Source organism: Ixodes scapularis, unplaced genomic scaffold (assembly GCF_016920785.2).
Source record: "Ixodes scapularis isolate PalLabHiFi unplaced genomic scaffold, ASM1692078v2 PGA_scaffold4__175_contigs__length_147842914, whole genome shotgun sequence".
Classification (NCBI taxonomy): domain Eukaryota; kingdom Metazoa; phylum Arthropoda; class Arachnida; order Ixodida; family Ixodidae; genus Ixodes; species Ixodes scapularis.
Genome location: NW_024609879.1, coordinates 8,102,184 through 8,113,920, shown reverse-complemented (window position 1 = coordinate 8,113,920; position 11,737 = coordinate 8,102,184). Strand labels below are relative to the sequence as shown.

At 44.6% G+C, this 11,737-nt stretch overlaps 1 protein-coding gene and 1 pseudogene across 1 annotated transcript; one reads left to right on the top strand and one right to left on the bottom strand.

Moving 5' to 3' along the window:
• Window positions 1-1,382: 1,382 nt before the first annotated feature.
• On the bottom strand, window positions 1,383-2,756 carry LOC115330998 (annotated as a pseudogene).
• A 4,220-nt stretch (window positions 2,757-6,976) lies between these two features.
• Window positions 6,977-9,079, top strand: LOC115311839. The gene is made up of 5 exons (XM_029970693.4): window positions 6,977-7,552; window positions 8,209-8,289; window positions 8,433-8,513; window positions 8,663-8,752; window positions 8,955-9,079. The coding sequence occupies exons 1-5, from the start codon at window positions 7,525-7,527 to the stop codon at window positions 9,077-9,079; spliced, it is 405 nt and encodes a 134-aa protein (XP_029826553.2). The 5' UTR covers window positions 6,977-7,524.
• The last annotated feature ends 2,658 nt before the right edge of the window (window positions 9,080-11,737 follow it).

Below are 11,737 nucleotides of genomic sequence, written 5' to 3'. Positions count from 1 at the left end.
GACGAGCTCGATCATTTGAAAGCACTTTCTCTCGTCATCGAATAGGGCAGCGTCTCCGTCCCTCTTTGCAGCTTCGTCCTTCCTCTGTGCGTCCACAGCAGCCTTTTCGGCTGCAGAAGTCACCTTCCTCGCGTCGGTAACGGGGGGAAAGTTCATAGACGCAGCGATGCTTGCACGCACGCGAAGAGCATCTGCACCAGACGGTGAGGGAATGCGCAGCCGGAACTAGTGCTTTTCACCAATTGGCCAGGAGACGGGAGCGCCCTACTATATCAGTGTGTTTTCTTGCATCTTCGAAAGAAGTTGAAAACATCCAACTTTCTTATGCGCTCCCGGAAGACGCAGGTAATCAGCGTGACGTCACGAAATCCGCGATTCCTGGGAGCCGCACGGCCTACATGTGCACAAACTCTAGCAGAGATAGGGTGTTTGACAGAGTGACATGCAGTTCTTCAGCTGTGCTGCAGCTTAGATAGCCATGCTATCCCACTGCTTCTTCCCATGTGTCCAAGTAAGCCAAGAAGCTCTTGATGCAGTATTTTGTGCGCCTCTAATGTATCTTTGCATTATGGCTTCAATCAGTGTTTGCATTCTTTCAACGAAGCTGATAGCATATTGCACTTCCATGTCACCTCTGAGTCTCGTCATCGTATGAAAAGAGACTTCGGAGTGCTTCATCACTGGAGAGTCCAAACGCATAGTTGACCCTCATTTTCTCGAAGCTATTTGGCCGCACGACTGACTTGTTCACGTTTGGCATAGCTTTCAGCGTGGTGCCATGACTTTCATCCCACTTCTGTCTTTCTTCCTTTATTGATTTTGTAGGCTATGGTCGGCAGGGCAGAAGAGGAAATAGGTATTTCTGCCTGACAAGCCACCTCTGCCTGTTACAGCTGTATATCAATTTTTCAAAAGCGGCAGCAACAAATACAACAGCTACCAAAGAACACACAACCCAGAAACATTGCAACAAAACCAGGTGCCCGGAACAGTTGCAGCACAACCCAGGCACCAAACACCCATACAGTCATAGGCAAACACAGCACGTATGTCTCCCCTCCAAAACAAGAAACAAAAGGTAAAGTGGCGAAGCTGGTGAGTTGGTTCATGACTTATAAAATGTGAAAGCGCTAACAAAAACGAGAACAAAAAAAAAAGGCGAACAGGACGGGTGCTTGTCCTGTTCACCTTCCGTTTTTGTTCTCGTCTTTGTTAGCGATTTTAAATTTTCTAAATATAAGGTAAAAGCATAAAAGCAATCACATGCCACTACACACCAACACGAAAACAAAAATCAAAAGAAAACAAACTCCACGCAAACCAGTGAACACACCAGTTACCATAAAGGTGATACCGTCACAAATCAGAAAGCACTTGACATATTAGGCGCCTGCAACAAGTGCAGTGCAGTTCAGTCATCAAACACCCACACAGCCATAAGCAACAATGCAGCCGCCATGATTAAAAAAAAAGGAAGCATTAGTAGAAAAGGAGCAAACTCCATGCGAACCAGAAAACACACTACCCCCACTGAAAGCAATTCCGTTCCACATCAGAAAATGCTTGATGTTGGTTTTGAATTGCACAACGCTGTTCAAATAATTGCATTCTGCTCCCAAAGTATTTCTAAGACCGGTTATCTGGTGGTCGAGTTTCTGTTTCTCATAGTTAGTCCTGATTCGAGGCATCTGCCATTGGGTGTGCCAGAGGGACACTTGGGACAACCGGGATTGTCCCGAGTTTCATCAAATTTCATATAGAGTTTATTTTTGTGAAGGGATTGCGCTAGTTTAAAATAATAAACCTTGTCTGCTTTTAGCATATTATGTAAGGCATAATGTTTTTGGCAGTCGAAGTCCTGCAGGTTTCCAGAATAATTAGTATACATACTGTTGTAATTAAGAAACTCCGTTTAAGTCAACCATTTACTCACTCAGACATCCAAGCAGAAGACTATACATCCAAGGCCAAAAGCAATGCGTTCCAATCGTCATACACACATCGTCCTCGTCGTTTTCAAATCAGTCCCAGCTCGGCCAACAACACAGCAGTACAACGGTGCGCCCTTTTCAGTGGCAGCACCGATTACAATCAAATGCATGGCACGCGCGATCAACGCAGGAAAACAAAGCGCGTGGCGATACGACACCGCAAATAGAAGTCATGCTCTGACACAACACATACTTAGAACCCTAGTTTGTAGTACTGAAAGCTGATTATAGTGATTGTAGTACCCCATACCAAAATTCCAAATGAAAGATAAGAATAGAACAGTGAGTGATAAAGGCACTTTTTCAGCCAGAGCGGCATTAAATTTGTTATTCCAGAGTGGTAATTTTGTTAACGGCCCCAAACGCTGTATATTATTTTCATCTACCTTTTTTTCTCATCAAGGAGGGCGACCGCTTCCTGCAGGCGGCCATCGCCGCCATCAAAACCAAGTGCTTCCTTCCCCCCAAAGGTGGAATGTGTGGGCAAGGGCAAAAAAAAAGACGAGAATATAGAGGATTGACAACCGGGTGACGAGCTAGAACACAGCGAGGATTGGTGTTTGGTTTCTTGTCTCCCAAGAGACCTTGATAGCTGTGTCTTAGTATGCCTAACATGTGTATTCCATGGTAGTTCTTCGTTAAACCGAACTTTAGGAAATTTTTATTCTGTTCTAAGATCACATTGCTAAATTTAAAAATGACGGCGTCGTTATCACATTTATTTGTAGGCCGAAATATTACATATTTGGTAATAGACTCATTCAGTTGCAGTTTATTTGATATTAGCCAATGGGACACATTCACCAAGTATCTGTTATGTCTTCGAGATGTTGTTTAGTCTTTCCAGTGAAGAAAACGTTTGTGTCATCTGCATACATGACAATGTTAGGTGAACCTAGAATATTGACTAGATCGCTAATATATACTAAGAATAATAATGGAGCCATAATGGATCCCTGCGGCACACCATATTTGATGACAACTTGTTTGATGACACATCTTCAACTTTAACATATTGATACTGATGTTCAAGATAATTCTTTAGTAACCGTAAAGAAATTCCACGTATACCATAGTGCTCAGGCTTTCTTAAGAAAAAATCATGCTGTACCATATGAAACACTCTTTTAAGCTTTAAATATAGGCTTATTGTGTAAAACCTATTTTCTATATTTTCTATGATCTTATCTTTTATTTCAGGGGTGTGACATATGCGCCAATTGTGCCATTTTCATACAAACCTAATTTTCTGCGCCTAGTTGCGCCAGAAACGTTAAATCGGTCAAAATTGTGCCACATTGTGCCAAAGTAACTCAAAAACTAAAAAAAAAATAAAAAATGTTTGCAGCGGCGCTAGATTTAGCGGGAAACGAGAGCTTGGTTGGTAACATTCAATCTTGTAGCAAAGTACACGGCACGGGTACAGGGTGGCGCAAGCAACTGCCAAATTCGAAGGCTTCAGCTGTAGTATCCTTCTATACCTATGATACGTGTCTTTTCCCGATTTTCTGACTACTTTCCACTGTCATTTGTGGCTGCATGCCACCGGTGCGCTGTCACGCGGTCTCGCTGTCTGACCGCGGGAGGTGCGACGCACAGGCTATCAAGTTGAGAAAACTTGAGTATCTGTTTCGTTTTTAGAGTAAACCTTTTCTTAAAAGTGCTATTGAGCGCCTCCATTGTGTAATTGTTCATTTGTGTTCGTTATCTCGTCAAAATGGATGGCACCGTCGCCGTGAGTCCTTTTGGTTATCACACACGTGCTTCCAGTTTGAGCAATCGAATGAATCGGTCACATACCCGTATTTAGCGTGCATGTGATGCTCATAGTTTTTCTACCAATTCACTATTTACCTTGTGAATCGCTTTTGTGGGAAGTTTTTTTGTTTTTTTTCTCTCCCTGCACGTGCTTTCTACGAGCGTGGATGGATGTTTAGTTGTAGTAAACAGTGTTTCCCTGTTCATGCTCTCGAATCACCGCTTTAAAAAGTTTTGCACTACAAGTGCGCTTTGGCACCAGTTCGTATAAGCTCGAGGTACCTGGTGCCCACCTAACTTTGCAGCAAGTCTTTGTTTCCTGTCCTCATCTATGCGCACAAGACTCGCGTTTGCCTTTTCAGTTTTTTTTAAAATTTATTTTATATATATTTTATTTTAGTGTGTATCGGCGCTGATAACTTATTAGAACCAGGATGGACAAAAATAATGATTAAAAGAAAAATCTGATTTATGTGATTTATATTAGATTTTTTATGATTTAATTTGCTGATAAGCTGCTCTAACATTTTCTGCTCCTAATCTGCTCCAAACTGTAGACTTTTGTGCTTTGAAGTTGCTCCAAAATGCATAAACTGCTGCTCCAAAACAAGAATTTTATGCTCCTAAGCTGCTCCAAAATCCAGACTTTTCTGCTGCAAAAATTGCTCCAAAACCTGTTTCACCTGTCTCACCCCTGTTTATTTAAAAAAGAGCCTGGTTAGTAGATTTCTCTCTCTGAAAACCAAACTGTGTCGCAGTTATTGTATAATGCTTGAAAAATAAATTTTGAAGTCTGTGTATGATGGCGTTCCGCGCCCAGCCCAAATGGTCGACAGTGGTGTGTCCTAGGGTCCCCAAGCTTGTCTTAGCAAAGCTGTTTCTCACACATTTCTCAGTCTGAAAAATGTGACACAAAATAACAAACACGCTGTAGTGTTCACAAAATAAGGTAATTTTTTTGCAAAAAGTATCTATCTTTGCTTTTTAGTTCCTCTTTCACAAATGTAATTAAAATCATTGTTACAGTTACTTAAAAAAAAATGTATGATGTTACAGTTGGAAGTGACAAACAAAAATGACAAGTTACAGTATCGTGATGAAACAAGTATTGCAATACTATCCAAGACTGCTTTAGAGGTTTCTGTTTGAAGCTAAAAGTACACGGTACACGAAAAGATTACATCCTAAAAGGGGCTGACAGGGCAAGCACTAGAGCCTAATATTGGCCATCGTGGTCCCTGTACAAGTAATGCCATGATTACAATGGATCCTCGGCCGCAGCAGAACAGTATGACCTAGGACGGTACCCTGGGCAATGGGGAGTTTTGCTGTGGTTCAGATTCACTTGTGTCAAAAATTAAGTAGTTCCGGCAGCATCAGCGAGGCACCTGATGCTGGGAGCTCCCGCTCCTCAATGACACTCGATAAACGGTACCAGGCTATCGGCCGTGTGGAAATTGATAATTTCCGTACACGCCAAAGTGCACACATGCTGTAAGAAGTCTTAGTCCATCACGTAAACAGTCACACAGACGTACCTGTCATTGGCACGCGATGTCCAGCCATCCATTCTAATGGAGTAACACTCCGCACCTCTGCTGAAAATTTCCTGCAACTTTCTCTTCGCTTCCTTTTTTTTTTTGACTCGTAGAGTTCCGGGATAACTGTTTGTGAGAAAGTCATCCGCGACTGTACGCTGTAGTCTGGCATTGTAAATGCCACCATGTCGACGAAACCTCCCTCTTCAACTACAGTGTATGGGCGCATTCCACGACCGATGAAGTTACCAGCCATCATCATGTGCTTTGCTCTTGGTGTCCGCTTGCTATACGCTGTTTTATGTAGGCCTGATGTGCGTCCGGGTGATTCTTTAGATGGGACGCTAAGGTGGTCGTTGTGCCCGTTGGAGTCTTGAGGATTGCTTTGTGCTTCATGGATCACGCATTAGTGGGGGTGGGTGAGGAGGCAGCGAGCCACACTTTTACATGCAAAGAGCCGCAGCTTGGCCGCCCCTGACAGCCCCTTACCTTCTCACGGGCGTTTAAAATAAAATTTATGTCAAAGGACTTACCGTAATATTCTGGGAAGTAGCCCACCTAAAATCAAGAGCAAAGCAAGTGAAAATATGGAGTGGGCAATTTTTCAATGTGCAATCAAGGAAAGTAAAAAAATTATATTTTTAAATCATGTGTCCCTTCCAAGCTTCTTATCCGGGCAACGAAGCAAAGATGACTACTTTGGAGTCAGCAATGTTTGCTTATATCCTGCCATTGCTAACTAGCTGCATTTACGTCGAGGCCATATCATTGATCCTAACACTACTATTACTAGATGTGGGCTATCTTTTGGTGTTTAAAAAAATATAGGTAATCAAGTCAAAAATTGGGGTGGGCTGTCTTTCGGGGGTGGGGCATCTCGGCATTTTACGTTTGTGCGAGTGGCAAATTGGCTCTCAATGCCACGTGCCACTCGACGTGTGCTGGTTTGCCTACTCATGAAGGGCTATGGCCGGTCATGAGCAGAGAGGCGCGCTCTTCGTACGGCCTTTGCATCGGGGGTCTTTTCACCCTGCCGCCGCAGCTCGTGGGGGCACTACTGCCCCGCCTTTGCCCTCCGTGTGAGGCGTGCTTCGCACTCGCGCGTTTTCGGTGCCACCGCGCTTCGTATGCTCCAAGATCGAGTTTTAGAAATTACTGCGCTTGTTAGAAGAACTTCTCGGCAGAAAGCCAAATACTCAAGGAGACAGTAATCTTTTTGCTTTATATATATTTTTTTAATGGTAGGCCAATTACCACGGGAGGTGTCGCGTTTCAGCCGCAACATTTCTTGAATGTGAAAGTGGTCAAAGGCTATAGTGCTCATAACATCAATCTTTTTCTATGGATGCTATTGTAGCAAATATAAATTGAAACACATTCGGACTGTCATTTCGGGAACACATAGTAACTATGTACCTTGTTTATTCACTCTAAACAAGTGGGCTCTGAAGCAGTACGCCACGAAAATGTCATGAGAAAGACTTACAAGTTTACAGCCTGAAATGCTTTCTTGATGGCTTATGCACATAGGCAGACGGCCTGTCATTATTTTCCGTAACTTTTCTAGCATAGTTAACGAGAAGGATCCTGACAAACGTTTCAGAAATCAAACTAGCCGACCCCTTGACGTGACTCTTTTTGACACCTTCTGGGCAGCTCAGGATGGGTGAGTCATCACATATGTTTCAATCAGTACTTGCAGGGATCGGAGAACATTTGTCCGTAGCATGTGCTTCACTGCTTTCTCAAAGAAAGACACTACCTTGTCCAAGAGAACAAGAAACTCTGGCTTTGGGAAGAGTCCACTACTGTCTTGACCTTGCACAAGCATAAACAAGGGGTAATTTTTCTTGCTTGTCGTCGGAAGCATGGGGTAAACCCCGTGCCCGGTCTGATGTTTCAATACGAAGGAACCCGACGGGCCCCTGGTAAAGTCCAAAGTGGCTTGACTCCGAAGACGTTGAGTTAGTAGGGAGTGACGACCTTCGTATCGTCACCATGAATCTTGAGGGTCGAAGATTTGCCACTGCGGGTTAGGAGCCCGAGAAGATCAAACGCCATTGAGCCGAGGACACCGTTCCACCCCTAACCCAAGGGGGAAGTGGTCCGGAGACCTGACATCAGTCCCCCCGTCACAGAGAAGACGTTCTTGCTCCCCAGCCCTGCAGCCCACCGACGTACCCAAGTCCAGAGTAGGTCACAGAACGTGAAGCCCCCGAGTTCTTCAATTAGTGCTGATGGTAGAGCTGGAGCGAGGTTTTCAGGGTCAGTATCGGGCATCTGCACTTCCCTTTGCAGCAGGCAGAGTCTTTTCTTTCACAATGTGATCTAGAGCCGCCGTCACAGCCCTTGCATCGAGCGTTTCATTGCCACCACACATGAATCTTATTCTCCCAAAAAGTGCTTTGAGGGGGTTGCTGTTTAGCTTCCTTGTCGGGACGAAGTTGGCACTTTTTGCTGAAAGGAACTTTGTTGTCTCCACAGCTGACTTCGTGCTAAAAAGCAAGGCTTGGAAGGTCTCATTTGTAAAAGCGTTCATTCCTGAAACCACGAGTGTTTCCTGGATGCTTTTCACACATAGCATGAAAGCTCGTTTTGAAGCCACACCAGTCGAGGGTCGTCCTTCATTGAGATGGGTCTTTTCTGTGTCAAACCATTCCTTCATTGTCTTCATGAAATGAATGGTAGGGCGGTGATCTTCGTTCTTCGAAAACAAATAGAACAGGATCACTGTTTGAGTTTTCTTGAAGGTGTTCTAAGGCTGCAATTACATGTGCGGATAATATTTGCACAGCATGAAGCACATTGATCTTTTCTAGTTTTGAGGGGTAGACATGCTACCTAGTAGGCACATGATTCATTACTAGGAGCATTACTTATTTAGTCAGCCTTATTCTCTGTCCTCTTTCGGCCGTCTCCAGCGACCCGAAGCACGTCCCTGAGCAGTGTGGTTGATTCTGCGGCATCCTCAACCACCCAGGGCAGCCCCAGGACCCCTGCAGGTACGCACATGCACCAAACTGGTTCTCCACAAAGCGGTGTACCCTGCCTTGCACAGAACCACCAAGAGCATCTCATCGCGTCCATTGCTCCTGGTGCTTCCATGTGACTCATTCGTTTTCTTTTATTTTCCGTCTTTTCATAGCGATGACAAGCGCGTCACTGAGCGGTGTGATTGATTCTGCGGCATCCTCAACCACCCAGGGCAGCCCCAGGACCCCCCCAGGTATGCACACGCACCAAACTGGTTCTCCGCTAAGTGGTGTGGCCTGCCTTGCACAGAACCACCAAGAACATCTCATCGCGTCTATTGCTCCTGGTGCTTCCATACGACTCATTTATTTCCTTTATTTGCTCGTCTATCCATGCCCATAGTGACCCAGGGTGCATCGTCCAGCTGGCTCCTCGCTCTTGCTGCATCCCCAACCACCTTGGTACAAACAGGCAGCCCCAGCATGCCCACAGGTACGCACACGCACCAAACTGGTGCTCTACTGCAAGGCAGTAGAGAATCGGGCCATCCAAGGCAGGCTACTGTAGCCCACCTTGGATGGAATTATCAAACGCATCTCTAACTGGTTGCCATCTTTGACATAACTTAAATATTTTCAAGATGATTCATGCGACTCCATCGTTTCCTTTTATGCTTTTTCCGGACTCTCTTTAGCAACCCAAAGGGTCACAAGTGCAGGTACACCCACTCTGCACGCAGCATCCAGGCGCTGCGAGAAAAAGTGTGCAACGACGCAGACAGCAGGCTTGCAAAGAAATGCACGTGTGGTCTTTCACTGAAATGAATATGTTGGCATGGCCCAGATTTCACTTTTTACATTAATTTTTACCTAAATTAATATAATTATACATTAATATAATTAGAATTTCACTTCTGAACATTTGTTAGTGCAACTCTTCCCAAACTGGATTCATAAGGTTCCTGGTGTTCAGCAGAGAAGTATCACTGGTTTACCACACTTTTAAATTTCCTCAACTACCCTGCACCTCATTGAAGTGTCTTTTTAGTTTGACCACCACTGTGGGAGGGGTGTCTGACACCCCCACTGTGGGGGGGGGGGGTGTCAGAAAGAGAGCAAACACGTAACAAATATTACGGCCATTAGCAACCATCAAACGCGGTTTGAACAATTTTGTTTGTTTGACACACTGCATAGGGGTTCACGGTCGTCTAGCGCACTTCCGGCGAACTGTGCGACATTCTTCACACAAGTGCTCGACTTATGCTCTCTTAAAACGGTTTGTACGTGCAAATGCGCCTATATGACTGCAGGATAACTTTATGGGCATAGGATTGTTAAATATTAGTGGAATGCAAGCGGGTGGAGACTTCACTTCGTGCAGTGCTTCGGGGCAGTACAGATAAGAGATAAGAAGTATGCTCAAACTTAGCTTTTCAGCGGCACCTCCGAGTTTTACCTTGCGTGCCCAGGCATATTAAGAAAAACAGTGATTGCAAAAGCTTATATTTCGTCCATGGACACACAAAGCAAACAAACTTCCTGACCAGCAACACTAATGTAAAGGTGCGAGCTCGATGTATGCGTATATAGCAATCACTATATATACATTATTTACATATCAAGTACAGGTCACTGTCACGACCTTCGAAACCTAGCCGCTCAATCTTGCTCGTGAGCTTTCTCTTCCTCTCGTCCTCTTTTTTTCTTGCCGTTCAAGAGCTGGCGTGATGACCGCTACACTATTCCCTTCTAGGCAATTTAAAGCAGAAAAACGAACTTTGCGGTGCGTTGGTTTGGACACTTTAGTCTGTGAGGAATACTGATGCGACGGTTGGATATGCGTGGGCTTAAGCCTGTCTATTGATACATTCTCTGTTTTTCCGTTTAATAGTATTTGGAAGTATTTCGATGTCCTCTTCAAAACTGGTTGTTACAGCTTGTTGACTCATACACAAGCAAGATCCCCGAACTTCGCAGCGTCGAGATTCCCAGCACTGGCTCGTTCGCATACCTCGGAATGGAAACAGGAAGGCTCGGGCACGAAAATACAACAAGCATGTGTAAAGACAAGCTATACGTCTCGGGCTTGTGCTAAAGCTTTGAGGTCTGGCCATTTAGGCTAGTTTAGAGATAAAAAAATGACGCTCTCAGAACCAGAAAACATGAGATAACGGCCGACAATAGTCCTCGTCTGTGTATATATACTTGTCGACGTGTCGATCAAAACCGAAACCATGCCACTCTCTCCCATGGCCAACTAGTTCCCAGAGTGCAACGCATGCCATGTTGCATGCAGGGGTTTATCCCAATGAGGTTGACAAGATCCCAATAAAAAAAAACCTCGAACCAGCCGAGAATGTCTTTTTCGTCAGTGGGTTGCCACACAATCCCAGGCACTGCACAAAACTGAAACCTCGGAGGCACGGGTGGTGGGTTTTCAGTGTTTATGCGTTGCCACACCCTAACACTACCCAGCGCGTCGTCCCCTTCGTCACTTTGGTCGTCGTCTAAGTCCGTTTCGTATTCAAAAATCCATGTCCGACTCACTTTCAGAGACAAATTCGATGTCTTCATCGTTGCTACTGTTCGAACTGCCGCAAGAGAGAGCCCGTTTCCGAGGGTCCGAGGTCACCGGCATCACTCAAGCGTGCTGCCATTTCTGATCACTGTTGCAAGGCTAGATAGACGTCAAAGGCCAAAACACGCCTGTATTGAAAATTGAAACTAAAGCCGATGGACGAAGCTGTCTTGTGTTTGGCAGTGAAAGCAAACCATCATTGTGGCTGGATGAGTGTGACTAGTCATCGGCGATACTGGTACAACTTTTCATGACGAATACAGCTCGGGCCGAGTGGTTAAAGGGTTAACTAATATGCACATCAGCCTTAAAGATAGCAACATTGTCACGTTTTGCCCGACATATGTTGCCTTATTCAAACAGTTCTTTTCCTCAGAAAACGCAAGCCCACATTGGTCAAATTTTTCTCATCATGCGAATGAAACAGGAAACCAATATTCATATTTTTGTCAACAAAGTAAGTTTCGAACACCATGCAAAATGCATTCTGAATAGACCAGGTGCATAATTTTGCCCATGTTTGGGGGGATTTTTCTCTCCCGTCACACCTAGACTTGTTGCAGCAATGTTGAGCACAAGTAATGTGAATAAGGCAGGATCTCTCTCTCTCTCTCTCTCTCTCAATTTTAGAGATGTCTTAGATTAGGGATCTAAGAGACAGACAGCGTTAGACAAGGTCACATTTTTTCTTGCCTTACAATGGTGCCTCATGGCTTTTTTCTTGCCTTACAATGGTGCCTCATGGCTGGCGTATTCAGGAATTGACCTACGCTGAGATGTGGTTCATTTTTCCACCGCATTTGGCATTAGATGCACCCTTAGCTTGAATGAATGTTCATGTTATCCTTTTTGAAGGTACCAGCTGAATAGAAGAATGAGAGAGAAAAGCAAGGAAAG

What these genes read in the sequence shown, in the direction of transcription:
- LOC115311839 (XM_029970693.4), top strand. Translation starts at nt 7,525, where the DNA reads ATGGTAGAGCTGGAGCGAGGTTTTCAGG. An exon ending in CAGCCCCAGGACCCCCCCAG is followed by an intron (nt 8,514 to 8,662) that starts GTATGCACACGC and finishes CCATGCCCATAG; the next exon opens with TGACCCAGGGTGCATCGTCC. An exon ending in CAGCCCCAGCATGCCCACAG is followed by an intron (nt 8,753 to 8,954) that starts GTACGCACACGC and finishes GACTCTCTTTAG; the next exon opens with CAACCCAAAGGGTCACAAGT.